Source organism: Bactrocera oleae, chromosome 6 (assembly GCF_042242935.1).
Source record: "Bactrocera oleae isolate idBacOlea1 chromosome 6, idBacOlea1, whole genome shotgun sequence".
Taxonomy (NCBI): domain Eukaryota; kingdom Metazoa; phylum Arthropoda; class Insecta; order Diptera; family Tephritidae; genus Bactrocera; species Bactrocera oleae.
The window spans coordinates 2,586,250-2,600,791 of NC_091540.1; the positions used below are offsets into that span (position 1 = coordinate 2,586,250).

Sequence of the window (14,542 nt, forward strand, 5' to 3'; positions counted from 1 at the left end):
CATGTATATCATACCCTTACTCATATACATATATATAGGGTGTGCCAGTTCTTCTGTCAATATATAATAGTTTTATAATTTTGATTTAGACTTGAAGAATGAGTGGATTGATAACATCTTTTTGTACCACAATAAGTACTCGCCGCATTAGCGGCTTAAAAATAATGTTTAAAAGCGGCGAGGCCAATTTTACAGTGTACAGGGTATTATGAAGCAGAGTTGACGTATTTGGAGGCACAAAAATTTTATTCGCGGGCTATAGAACGTCACAACCAAAAAAAACTGATTTAACCAATATTTGTACCGAAATCAACATTGTACAACGTTTTTCAAACAGAACGAAGTAGTCACTGGAAGTCTATGCCAGTAAATCTTGGCTCATTGAATTTCTGAAACAAAAAACAAAATCTGATATCACATAGAGATGAGTTTCACTGGCCATCTGAGTCGCTAGCCTTTACTCGCTTCATACGACTTTTTTCGGGATTATTTTTAGACATTTATGTGACTAAAAGTGTACACTCAGATACTATCGTACCATTAACTAACTTAAGCCAAACATACGTTCGAAATATTCTAAATCTAAGCCACACAAGAAGCTCGTAAACGCTATGAAAACTTCAATAAAAATATCTCATTTTGGTATGTCCACTTGATTTATGTTGTATTCAAAATATATTCGAAATAAATTGTAATGGAATAAATAAAAGAAATTCCACATATCGCGCAAAACGATGACGCACCCTGTATACACACATTTATCTACAAGGCAGCTCCCCTCTTTCTCTCTCATCTTGGTTTAAGCATTTTCTCATAGTCTCACTGTCTTACTATATTTTAATGGAAATTCTCCTCACTCATTCTGCTATTGAAGCCTTCGGCTTGGCTTTTCTATGTTGAAGAATAAATTTTGTTACATTCATTTTCATTGTTCGTTGACTCTTTTACTCGAACAAATTTTGTGAATATTTTTCATTTCGATTTTTAATCCGATTTACTCTGACTTTTTGTGAATTTCTCCTTAAATAATTTTCATATATTATTTGTGATATTAATAAATTGTATTTTTGGGCAGTAAAATACATTTTTAAAATCTATCAAAATAACTCAAATATAGTTTTGAGTACGGCAATCTGACATGAACACATCCATTGAAAATTCATTCTCGTTGTTGTTTTTATGCGAGTTTTGTAAAAATTTTGTTGCTGTAAACCACACAAGTACTGTATCGTTTTACATCCTAAAAACCCCTAAAAACGTACAACTCAAAAATTAGCTAGCACACATACACAACATTGTAAAACCATATAACTGTAGTTAGACAAAACGATTTTCAGCAAACTTTTTTTACATTGATTACTTTATTTCAGTTTATTGAAGGTTATCATGCCATCAAATGCATCTGTGCTTTTTTGCAGCAAACATGTGCCTAATTGGAATTTCAAATTAGCAATTTAAATTATAGAATCTAAAATAGATAGGTGTAACGACACTTATTCGGCTTTATTTTAATCTTTCAACTTTATTTATACATTTTACAATCTATTTAAAACAAAGTTCTAAAAGTATGCTTCATTTTACCAGTTTTTAGCCTTAGTTACCTTAAGACGAAGGCGTATGAAATATTGCCTACATTTAGGAGTGTAAGCCGATAACAAAAATTGATTTGGGTAGATGACTATCACTCGGCGTGCTATGAATTAAAATCTGGAGAAATGTAAGAAACAAATTTGTATTAAGAAATTTGCCTACTTTTAGCGTTCGGGGCAAATATAGCGAAGAGTATCACGACCGACTTCAAATTTTTGTAACTTATATTATAAAGAAAACTATAGTACCAATCAGATTCAAAGGAGAGTATTAATATCAAGAGATACAGAACAGAATCAGACCAAAAATTTTGAGAGCTATTTTCGGTTAGAACAAATTGTATCTGAAAGCAACAACAAAGACATCAAGCTGAAGAAAAGGGAATATTCTCACTAAGCTCGGAGTAACCAATCATATCTATTCATTACTTCCACATACTATTGCTGAATGTTTACCATTTACGGCACTCGTTTCTCCGCAGATCGTTTTCTCCGCTCTTCTATTTGACATTTTAGAATAACTCAAGAGAAAGCAACATTGTGATGAATTTTTTTTGAATAATAACAATTTTTGCACTCATTGAAGAAAGGCTTCAAATTATACCACCCTAAGAAGTTGATATCACAAATTTTTCATTTGTACTAAACTCATTATGTTATCATAACCCAACATCTTTAATAACAGTATAGATAAATTCTCATAGTTGCCATAAAATATTTCTTTAAAATCTAAAACCACTGCCACAGACTTGGTCATTGTCTGTTTAATTGCCGAAAAATTAAATTAAACTTTGCAAAACTTTGCAGCTGGTAATTCGTATATATTTAACACGTCCATTAATTTTGATTTGTACGCCAACTAAGTTTTAGCTGAACGTTCTTGTTACGAAAGTGCGAGCGCCAAAAATATATGACCATATCCCTCAAACTAATTAATGACTGAATTAAAGGGAAATTTTTATGACTTGTATTACGGTTCAACTAGCTGCAATACTTTTTCAGCATTAAGTGACAAAACTTTTCACTACTGGTACTTTAACGTCCAAAAATGCCTTCACATGCAATATTAGTAAATTCTAAGTTCAATCGAAAACTCATCTGAACAAGAATTCTGCTAAAAATAGGGCATAAATTGTCTTCCGTAAACATCCGCTTACCAAAATGTGAATCCAAAAGAAAGTAAACAACGTTTTCTTTCGTGAGCACAAAAATATTTACAATTCTCAACAGGTTTACATATATTTAATGATATATGTACATCCACACAAATTTGTTGTCCGTATACTTTTAATTAGAGTATTTAATTAGGATTTTCATAAATGACAACAAATGTGTTTTGATACTTGAAAGTCTCAACGTTTCTTGTAGATACCTGTTTTAAGCTAGCGTAGAGAAAAAATAGTCATTACAAGAAATACTGAATGTCGCTTTACTAAAGTTAAGAATACTCTGTACTGTTTACATTACCAGAAATATTGTTCTAATCCTTCCTTCTACGGTTTTCTTTTTCGAAGCAATATGTCAAGAAAAACCAATTCAATCAGAGCTCAGCCACTAAACGGCCATCGAATTTGTTAGGCACTCCAATGAAAGTTTTGAGTTTCAGCAAACACTTCCACTGAACAAATTGAAATCGAACATACATCTTCAGACAACAACCGTAACCATTTCTGGCGAAGTACTCAGCAAGCTTTAAAGCAATCCAATCAAAATCAATTGTCGTGGTCGACGACAAGGTTGGCGTTGCTGTCGCAGTTGTTGTTGGTCTAACAGCAATCACGCTTTGTTGATATTTGTTGATAGCTAGTCACTTGTTGTTCTTGCTGTTTTTGCTAGTGTTTTTGCGATTGTTCCTAAGTTCTTACAATTGACTGACTACTTGTTGTTTCAAGCAAATACTACAACAACATCGTGTGTATTAGCATTTGCGACTTTTGCTATTCGTTCCAGCTTGCCAATCTTTTATGACTTTTTTGAGATGTGTTTACATTTTCCAGTTTGGTGTACTTTTTTTACGAAAACATTCTCCCTCTTCTTCTGCTTTTCTCATTTCAACTTGTGGCTGCTCTTCGCTTATTTCGAGCATGAAATTTTGTTCGTTTTTTCGAAATCAGTTGCCACTAGGCTAATGGATTCGTTTGTTTTCATTGGCATCAAATTGGCGGCGCTAATGGTTTGAACAGTAAAAAATCAGCATTAAAACGCCATGCACAAGCAAATATACATGTTGTTTACCGTAAACTTGCTCATACACTTCGGCCGTCTTCTGTCCATCACTCCTCGGAAGTGATTTATTATGTAAATATTTATGCATTTCAATTACAATTCACTTTCATTTCTTAATGAGTTTTACGAGCGAAAAGACTTTAAAAACTTATTTTTTCACTTTATAGGTCGCCTTGAAAACGTCTTAATATTGTAAAATGTCTCAACTTCCTTAAATAAAGACCGCTGTCATATTCAATCGGCTCAACGAGTTGATAGACATATTGACATCTTACTTGAAGTACATATAAATAAAAATTAATGGATAAGAAAATGGTTACACACTTCGGCCAGATTCTAAATAAAGTATTTAGTTAAAAATATGAAATAATATATAGGTATAGGTATTACCGCTGAACTCAGTACATCATACAACATATATGGTCTAAGACCATACTTTTTACTCTCAGTCTCAAATACCTTTTTGCTCTCTTTCTCACTTTATCATAGGTTTGCTAAATGTCGGTAGTTATATTCACTAAAGAGGAGTTAAACCAAGGAGAGAGCAGTAAAATTTATAAAAATGTATCTATGTATGTAATACGATTTGGCATTGCTTACTCTCCAAAGTAATAATGCCATCTCCCAAGAAATTGTTCAAATCGGGTGACTATAACATGTAGCAGTCCTACAAACTGAACAATCAAAATCATGCTCTTTTATGGAAAACTTTTTAATTTGAGAAATTATCCTCACAAAAAAAAAATAGATTATTCTCCAAATCAAAGCTAAATCATTGAAATTGTGGAGATCGGACCATTATAGCACATAGCTGCCATACAAACTGGCCGATAGAAATCAAAATAAATCTTCAACTTATTTCGCAAGCATTCCTTTTTCATCTTTTTACCGCAACTAAAGTCAAATTTTACCAACAACTTCATTATCACACAATTAGTTTCAGTTTCCGTGAAATGTTTTTGGCAGAACAAGCTGCCACATTTTCACAGTTTGCACTCATTTCGCGTGTTTTTGTAGTGTTGCATTTAATTAGCCATTTGTCCGGTTTTCAACGCTGCCATTTCAATGACCATCACTTGCAATTCGATTTGTTTATTTGTTTGCCTGCCATTTGCCGCAACACTTACGCGAGCAAGCACGCAAAAACATCAGCTGTTGCAACAAAAATAATGTTGCAATATCGATGTGATTTGGTTTCCAAGTTCGTGTCAAAACAAAAAAAAATACAACAATTTATATAAAAAAATATTTTTGGCCATTTCGCTGCTATTTGTAACACAGTGCGTGTTATTTTTGTTGTAACTCTTTTTGTTGTTCTAATTCTTATTGTCGCATTTTTTGTTGCTATAATGACATTTTATTGTTTTTATCGCTACTGGTTTTTGTTGTCACTTGATTGGCACTTACATGTCGCCGTGCCTCCACGTTGCACGTTGCAAACACTGCCACACACACATACACAGTTACACACCACTAACATCAATTCGCATTACAATTTCGATTGTGTGTTTGTTTGCATATTGGTTCGGGCATTTTTGCCACCATTGCTGTTACGGGTGTAGTACTACAACAAGAACAACAACAACAATAGATGCAAAATACGATTTCCAATTGCCATTTATCGCCGAACATTTATACAAATTGGCAACTTAATGCGTTCACAAGTACCGCAATGCAACATACCGTTACGTTGTTGCTGCCACTCTGATTTCCGGTAATGCCACTACCGTTAGCTGCTGCAATTTAGTACCGTTAAATTGTATAAATTTCGTAACCAATTGAAAGTGCTCGTCGGACAATTGAAAGCAATCGGCGTTTAGTGCGCAAAACAAAAGCGTTGAGGGAATTGCGCTTTTGCAACAACAATACAAACAAGCTCAGCTCTGCAATTTTAGCAACTAAGACATCTCGTTAAAGCTCAAATGGCGTATATAAAATAACACGCTCAAGACAATCATATAAATTGCATTCAGCGCAAAGTGCTGCCACCAATACTGAAACACACGCTGACAGTTACAATAACAATAAATTTGGGTAACTGCAATTGGGTTAATTTGTTGTAACTATTAATTTATCCTGCAATCTTGTAGGAACTTAGGGAAATAGAGGTTGGAATAAAGTCTATATAATTTGCAAGAGAAGGATAACTCTAATCGAGTGCATTGAGTTCATGGTTACCCACACTGTCGAACTTTAGTTCCAATCCCATACATTTTTCAATACTTTTTTCAAAAAATTTCCCAAACAGATACGAGCATATTAGGCAGTTCATATAACAGCTGTTTTAAATAATAAATTCAGGGAGAAAAAAAAGAGAGAGAGAGAGAGGTAAAACAGCTATAAATTAATTACAGAGTCGTTACTACACAAAAAACCTATACATTACCATTTTCCTAGTCCGAATATTGTTATTCAATAAAAGATTGAATGAAGATTGAAAAATGAATCTGAAATTCTATTGGTAGTTTGTTAAGGCTCTTGAAATATGATTGATCCGCTCATTTCCATTTTGAAAAGCAATTTATCTTGGAAACAGTAAATAAAATGAAGTGACAGGTGCGGTTAAATCAGTTTCGTCTAAATCTATTTTACTCACTTCGCTTGAAGTAAATACTTTAATATGGTGAAACGTATCACAGCAGATCGCCTCCCATCGTGTACTCTTCACCCTGGTCATCGTCTGCCTCACTTGTGTCAATTTCTCTAAACCAGCACACAATAGCCGAAATTCAATTGAACGTCATTTAATATTAAAATCAACTTATTTATACAACAACCATAGCGCTTATATCAGCTAACGTGTTTGTTGTCATGTAGCTAAGGAGCATCATGGCAAACGCATATGTTTGTGTCATCGTAGTGCGCGTGGCAATGCTTTAAATTCAAGTAGAGCAACGGAAGTGAAGTCAACCGAAATGCCAGCAGAAAGTAGCAACTCATTTCCTAGAATCACACACACGCATACACAAGAATACCCATGATGGCAAAACGATATAATTTTGCTTGGCAATGCACGACGAGTGAGCAGGCGACAAGCAAGTGAAGAAAGCAAATAAAATTCACCTACGTATATCATATATATATATATGTGTGTGTGTTTGTGTTTGTAATGCGCACGTGTATGTGGTTTGTGGCACACATTTTGGAGCGCATTGTGAGTTATTTGCATTTGACTATTCACGCAAATAGTGATTGAGTGCCGCGTGTGCATGTGTGTTTGTGAACGCGGAAAATTCTGGCAGAAAATCGAAGGCACATGCGGCCAGTTCGAAAGTGGTTGAGTTAGCCATCGATGAATACACATGCTTACGAGAGACTTAACTACCATATTAACACACTTTTTTTTAATGACACCTGAGAAAAGTATATTCTTTGTCATTCTGAAAACCTTTTTACGGAAATGTACTGAGATATGAAGCAAAGACTAACCCTTAAACAGGTCAGTATCTTTCGTAGGAGGTTTCTCACGATTGACGTTATTAACCTTTTGACTTTAGCAAAATCGAAACCCCGAATTAAAGCCTCTCCTTTGCTTTCCGCCGAATATTCTAATATCAGCAATGAACCAACGCCATGTAACTTAAAAATCTCCCTACATCTGCAGCAAAAGCTAACAAAAAATAAAGAAAATTAAATTATTAAAGCATACCTTTAGGCCAAAAATCTGAATAACCTGTATTTGCAGCTAATACTGAAAAAGTTAAACATAATTTTGGCTGAAAATTTTTATACATTTATCTTACTTAAACGTGGTCTTTCACAACTCTAAAAGCTCGATGTGACTACTCATTAAACAGGCCAAAATTTGAGCATCGCGGACCATCTCCTTGGTCTAACTAAATTTTACCCGGTGACATTGCAAATTAAACTTTTATTCATATTTTATTAAAACGTTCTCAAATAAATAAACGATCTAGTTGACACCCGAACACCTTTTCTTGGAAATCCTTCTGGACTACTCTTCTCGTTTACACTTTCCCATTTAGCATTCACTTTGAACTAGTAACTGGGTGATTTAAAATACATAACCGTACGAGTTTGTTTGCCATGTTGGCGCTAAGAATATTTAAAATTTATATACAAACACATTTATCTATATTAAATGTATATGGATGTTAAATTGCACGTCTGTATGGGTGCGCACATTTATTTGTTTGCATTTACTAGTGAGCGGCTTTTAAGCACAAAAGCTCACGTTGAGCGGCTACATTTATTCGGGTAAATGGAAACGAAACTGCGTGTCACTGGCACAGACAACGGCGCCAATGGGCATACACACCGACTGAAGTGCGCAAATAATAAGCAAACACTTTACAGTGAATTGTTTGCATTAGATTTATACGCAAGTGTATAAAATTTTCACCACAAAGTTTAACGAACTGCTCGTGACCTCACAAATACACCGAAGCCACAAATAAATTTGAGGCAAATTAAATCATCAGAGTTGGGGTCGACTACAATTAATACCTGACATTGCTAAACGTGTGTAGCTGACAAGTTTGCTTTGAATTTTTGCATACTACTTGGCGTTTGTGTGCTTTTAGGCGCATATGTGCCACGCTTAACTAGGTGACGATGAAGCGGGCGCAATGAATTGCAAAAAAGCCTATTGTGAGGCATAGAGTTTAAAGATATTTCATGACTGCAAACGCTTAAATAAAAGCATTTAAAATTGCTTAAGCGCCTAAAGATATGCAACTGCAGATTAAATGACGCACGAAGCATAAATCGAGGCGCCAATGGTTGCGATAATCGGATTTTCATAGTAATTGTGGGGTTGAAAATTTATTCCCCGTATAAATAAGTTTGAAAATCATTTCCAGCAAATCGATTAGAGTCTTTTCTCAAAGTGTATAATGTGTTGTTGTTTACGGCAAGCGTACACACAGGCGGGCTTGATAATTGCGTTACGTAAACCATGCTGCAGTAGGTTTTTTAATTATAGAAATTACTTCGCGTCGCATATGCGCCTATATGTATGTAATGTATAGTTAACAATGTGCAAAAAACAATCAGCCATATTTTCGAAGAAATTTTGCACATTTCTAGGTAAACATAGTTATATATAAATATGTATATGTATGTTTTGTAATATTTTATGATTCAAATCGCTGAATTCACTTCCATTGGCATACGCCTAAAAGCATATACACGCATTTGCATAGCTCTAGTATAAATTCAAGCGTTTCTACCTTAATGCGTTTTTTCATATTTACTTATTTATATCCATTAATTGAGAGATTTTCATTTACGCAAATAAATTAATATGAATTTATGCTTTAGAGTAAATACTTTTGCATACAAACAGCCATACATATACCTACAAAAGTGTAGCAACAAATTCATTGGAATTTTCGAAATGTAAATATATTTGTATAACAGTTAGTTTGTATATTCGCACGTAAGTCTGTTATATCCATACCAAGTTGTTTGTTTTTGTTTCTCCATGCGAAACTCATAACCTAGAGAAATTATATACATTTAAGTGGCTTGTCTTCAAAACAAGATATCCGTTTTGGAAATTATTAAAGCAAGTGAGCGGTTCTCGCACTAAAACGAAGCTAAAATGACATTTAAAGGGGTCACCTTTAGAGATGTAATCTAAACGCATTTTACCTTTAAATAAATTTCCTCACTCTTCTCATGAATATTCAATCATAAAATCAACACCAAAATAATATTTTAACTAAATATGTAAAAGTTTTATTACTATAGCATACCTTTAGGCGAAAAACTTTAATAGCTAACGCTTGAACGCTTTCATTCAGGAAATTAAGGATAAGTCTAAGTGACAAATCTTAAACACTAATCTTGTTGAAGCATGGCGTGTCTCTATAGTAATAGTTAACTTAAAGAGATAATATAAAATATATAAGAATATGTCTTTGTACACTATATAATATAAGTCTAAAGTTATGCTTCTTTAACCTCAACAAGTATTATATTATTGTACAAATTTTCAATTTAATATTTTACTTGCAGGTCAATATACAGCCACGCCTCATTGAACCTCAAGGGTACATGCTTACATACAGGAAAATATTAAAATCACTTAAACGAATAAATAACTTGCGAAGCTTTTAATAGCCAACAACAAGACATACATTATTAAAGCGTAAAAGCATAAAACTCAACTGACAGCTGTCAACTGTCCATCGGCAGCAAATCAGTCAAGTGCAAAGCCCTTAACGAAATTCGATACCACAAAAATGTGGCGGCAACGACTACCAACGACGGTGACGGTGAATAGCATAACATTGATCATCTTTAGCAGCTCATTGTTGTTATTTAATTGCATGCAAACAGCAGGTGAGGCAACGGCACGCATGACAGCTGAGGGGGGTGAAAAGATTGAGGGCGATGAAACAATTGAGCGCGACAAAGCGGAAGCGCTGACGACAATTTGGCCAGGCAGCAGTACAGTGACGCGTGTAATGAGTACTACGGAAATAAAAATCATAAATACTGTAACGCCGAGTCCGCAGTCGAGCGCGCAGCAAATGTGGACCGATATACGCACTGTAACGCCACGAAATATACGTAATACCACTAGCATGTCAGCGGCAAACAATAGTTCTCACGCTCATGCAGCTCTGACCGGCCGACATTCACAACGCAGACGCACTTTCTATGAACACTGCATGGCACATCGTAATTCACTCGCCGATCTGGCCACTCTTATACTCTACTCGCTCGTATGCCTTATCGGCATCTTTGGTAATACGCTCGTCATTTATGTCGTGGTGCGCTTTTCGAAAATGCAAACAGTGACGAATATCTACTTACTCAATTTGGCGATCGCCGACGAGTGCTTTCTCATCGGTATACCGTTTTTATTGTATACCATGCGTATTTGTAGTTGGCGCTTTGGCGATTACATGTGTAAAGCTTATATGGTTAGCACTTCGATTACACAGTTCACGTCATCCATCTTTCTACTGATAATGTCTGCTGATCGTTATCTCGCAGTTTGTCATCCGATCGCCTCAACGAAATACCGCACACAACGCATCGCTAAAATTGTATCGGCCATAGCATGGCTGACCTCAGCTGTACTAATGCTGCCAGTCATACTCTATGCGAGCACTGTTAGTCAAGAGGATGGCGTGAATCTCTCTTGTAATATAGAATGGCCCGAAACGTATAAAAGGCATTCGGCGACCACCTTTACGCTTTACACATTCTTTCTTGGTTTCGCCACGCCACTCAGTTTCATTTTATGTTTTTACTGTTTGGTCATACGTAAGCTACATGCGGTCGGCTCGAAGCACAAGTCGAAGGAGAAGAAGCGTTCGCACCGCAAGGTGACCCGCCTTGTGCTTACCGTCATTACTGTTTATATATGCTGTTGGCTGCCGTATTGGATATCACAGGTGGCGCTCATCAACTCTAATCCCATGCAAAGTCAACTCTCACGACTTGAAATACTCATTTTCTTGCTACTCTGCTGTCTGGTTTACTCCAACTCTGCTGTAAATCCGATACTCTATGCCTTCCTTAGTGACAACTTTCGTAAGAGCTTTTACAAAGCTTTCACTTGTATGACTAATCATGAAGTCAACGCTCAACTGCAGGCCGAGCCGAGTTTGTTGGCAAAACAGAGCAACAGCAAACATCGGCAGACTCGTCTGTTCAACGCTAACGAAAATGAGCCACATTGTATAGCAACAACAGGCGCAAATAACAGTTCGTCGGTTACTACTTCTTCGACAACCATAGCGCCAGCGGTGGGCGAGAAAGCGTCTGCTCTGCTGTTGGCAACTGCAACGGCATCCACAGATGGCACCGCTGGCACCACCACTGTGACACTACAGCCGAATGGACGCACAACGGTGCACGCGTCCACGATTGAGGGTGAAGAGATGATACTAGTGCTTGATCATGAGCGTCCAATGTGCGCGCTAGTGGAGCGTGATGACGTGGTTAGAAAGGTGCTGCAGACGGATTTGTAGACGCCGGTTGTAAGTTTAAACTTTTAAGCGTTTTGCACAAAATTCAAAAATCAGTAGTCATAGATTGGTCTATAATTAATTTTTACTTTTAAACAAAAGTAGAACGTTTATCTTTAAATGTCAGTTGTTTGAAAGACACAAAATAATATAAAACAAATCAATTTTTGCCTAAATGCATGCTTCAAAATAGAAACGAGCTTTTAATTTGTTGTATCCATTGCAACCTGTGGAAATTTGTGAAATGAATTTGTTGTGAAAAATTATATAATTCTACTGCCGGCATGAGATAATAAATAATTTATTAATAATTATGAATCATGCAACATATAATATTTTATTCCAAAACTTTAGTAACTTTCACCCAATAAAACTATGAGAAAATAATAATAATATATACAGGAAATAAAGCAAATTACTAAAAATTTAAGTAACTCTAGAACAAAGTTCTACATAATAATGAAAACTTCGACACATAATGAAAACATAGCATATTTTTGACGTTCCCTAGTAAAAGCACCGACTCCCGAACAATTGTTGGTAACTTTTGGCCACAAATTTCCCTAAAAGTATTCAACACTACTAATACTTTATGTCATATCCCTTAAATGTTGTCAGTCCAAAATTTTTTAACATAAATCGACAAACCTTTTTGGTCAATATCGCAAATTTTTAATTAAGACTGAGAAAATAAACTATATTTCAAAAAATTTAAAATTTTATTGAATTTTAAAAATTATAACTTAGTTAAAAAGAAAAACATCTGTAAAATCTTACTTATTCGACCTTTTGAGTATGTGGAACTTATTCTTTTGAATATATGATAACCTTTTATTGAATATATGTATATTTCTTTAAAAAAAACCAAATATATAAAAATTTAAAAGTATAAAATACAAAAAAAAAATAAAAAAAAAAAATAAAAAATATAAAATATAAAATATGAAATATGTAATGTAATATATAAAAAAAAAAAAATAAAGAAATATATTTAATGTTAAAAAAATATTGAACTCCAAAACCCAAAAACTTTTCGAATCGTAATCTGTATTTAAAAGCTTTTACTACAGTACGTTTTAATTTCCTAATACACAAACTTTGTAATTGAAAAATTTGCTGAAGGAAAACTTTTTCGAATTTGATAAATGTTAACACAGTAATCAGATTGTAATAAAAAAATATATATTCTGTGTAGACGAGAATATAAATGAAACCCGGAATTTATTGATAAAAAAACCTTGTTGAAGAAAAAGAATTTATTTTATTAAAAAATAAAATGCATTTACGTACACATTTGATTACAAAATATATTCTAAGATAAGATTAAACATATTTTTGGCCTTTATAACAATGTAAAAAATTGTAAAAAAAACTAATAATTATTAAGGTACAGATTGTAAGGCATTTGTCCAAAATATATTCGAAATATATCAATACTATTATATAATAAATAAAAGATGATATTAAAAAAGTTGCAGTTTATTGAATTTATTGTTCAAGGAGTAAGTATTTTACTGAGGACTTTTAATGACATAAATAACGGAAACTTCTTCAAAAGTCTAAAATCAACTGAAGGCGCTTGAAACTGACGGAGTGCGAGTGCGTCTCTTTTTGCAATTCATTCAGTCATACAGTTTTCAAACATTCCAATATCTCTTAAATGCCCATAAAACTCTCATAAAATGAATGTATTTACCTCATCGAAAACTACCAAAATGCTTTGATAGCTCCAATAACTTAAGAGAGAACCGTTTAATAATTCACTGAGAGACTCTGACACATGCTCAGTTAACGATAACCTATCCATTTAAATTTTTACATTCTGCCTCCAATCTTAAACAACAATTATTATCATTTCCTTAAATGAAGCTTTGTAAAGGGTCGTTAAATTTAATTCCTTCACCACTCGTTGTCAAACTTTTCAACTTTCCTCAGTGTCAAGTTAAATTATATGTGAAAGGCGTAATTTGGTAAAACTTTTCTAGTAAAAATTTCATCCTCAATATTAGTGGCACACCACAGAATCATTGCCAACCACAATAAGCGGCGATTATAGTCTATTTCACTTAGCTGTGCTGTCGCCCCTCATGTTCCACTTACCTTGCTTTCGAAAGTTTCGCACATCAAACAAATGTGAAAACTATGAAAATTAAAATGAAAACTTTTCACTTTGAACTTTTGCCGAAGCCAAAAGTGAGAAGCGCATAAAACTACTATCTGTCGATCTGACTTATGTGTCATTCTAATTGGCTTTTGTGCATCAAGTCAACTCATCGCAACCACTCGTTGTAAATACAATGCACACAGTTTTATATATATAACGGTATCTTTATGTGAATGTATGTGTGATTTTCTATTCACACGCAGTTCCCTCATGGTTTGCATTGTGTCCGCTTCAATTCAATGGCCGTGTCAAAACTTCGGCTTGCACACAATATGGCTCCATGCAACCTCCACCTCCACTTTAGAGTCTGTTTCTGACACACTTATGTTGTAATTTCACTCGACTTTAAATCTGCAGCAGCATTTAGTTTCTCAACTAGAAATTTAGAATTTAGTTTTTTAACCAGAAACTCAGTTAATTCAAAACAACCCTGTGTACTTTATGAGCTCTTAACTTTGGCCGCCACTGTTATGGAGTCATATCGTTTCAGTTAATGAAAAAATCAAAAAGTGGGCAAATTGCCAAATCCCTTTTGTAATTTGTGTATAAGTATTATAAACTCAAAAAAAAAAACATTATTGCCTCAAAAATGCTAACTCATTTCCATTTGCACT

At 34.4% G+C, this 14,542-nt stretch overlaps 1 protein-coding gene across 1 annotated transcript in view; it reads left to right on the plus strand.

Annotated features, from left to right (window-relative positions):
* The window catches only part of LOC106622599 (Allatostatin C receptor 1), a 28,375-nt gene extending 15,817 nt beyond the window's left edge, over positions 1-12,558 (plus strand). The window contains exon 2 of the mRNA XM_036358449.2: positions 9,798-12,558. Within this exon, the coding sequence (XP_036214342.2) occupies positions 10,025-11,767 (1,743 nt within the window). The 5' untranslated portion in view covers positions 9,798-10,024 and the 3' untranslated portion in view covers positions 11,768-12,558. The remainder of the gene's footprint in view (positions 1-9,797) is intronic.
* The last annotated feature ends 1,984 nt before the right edge of the window (positions 12,559-14,542 follow it).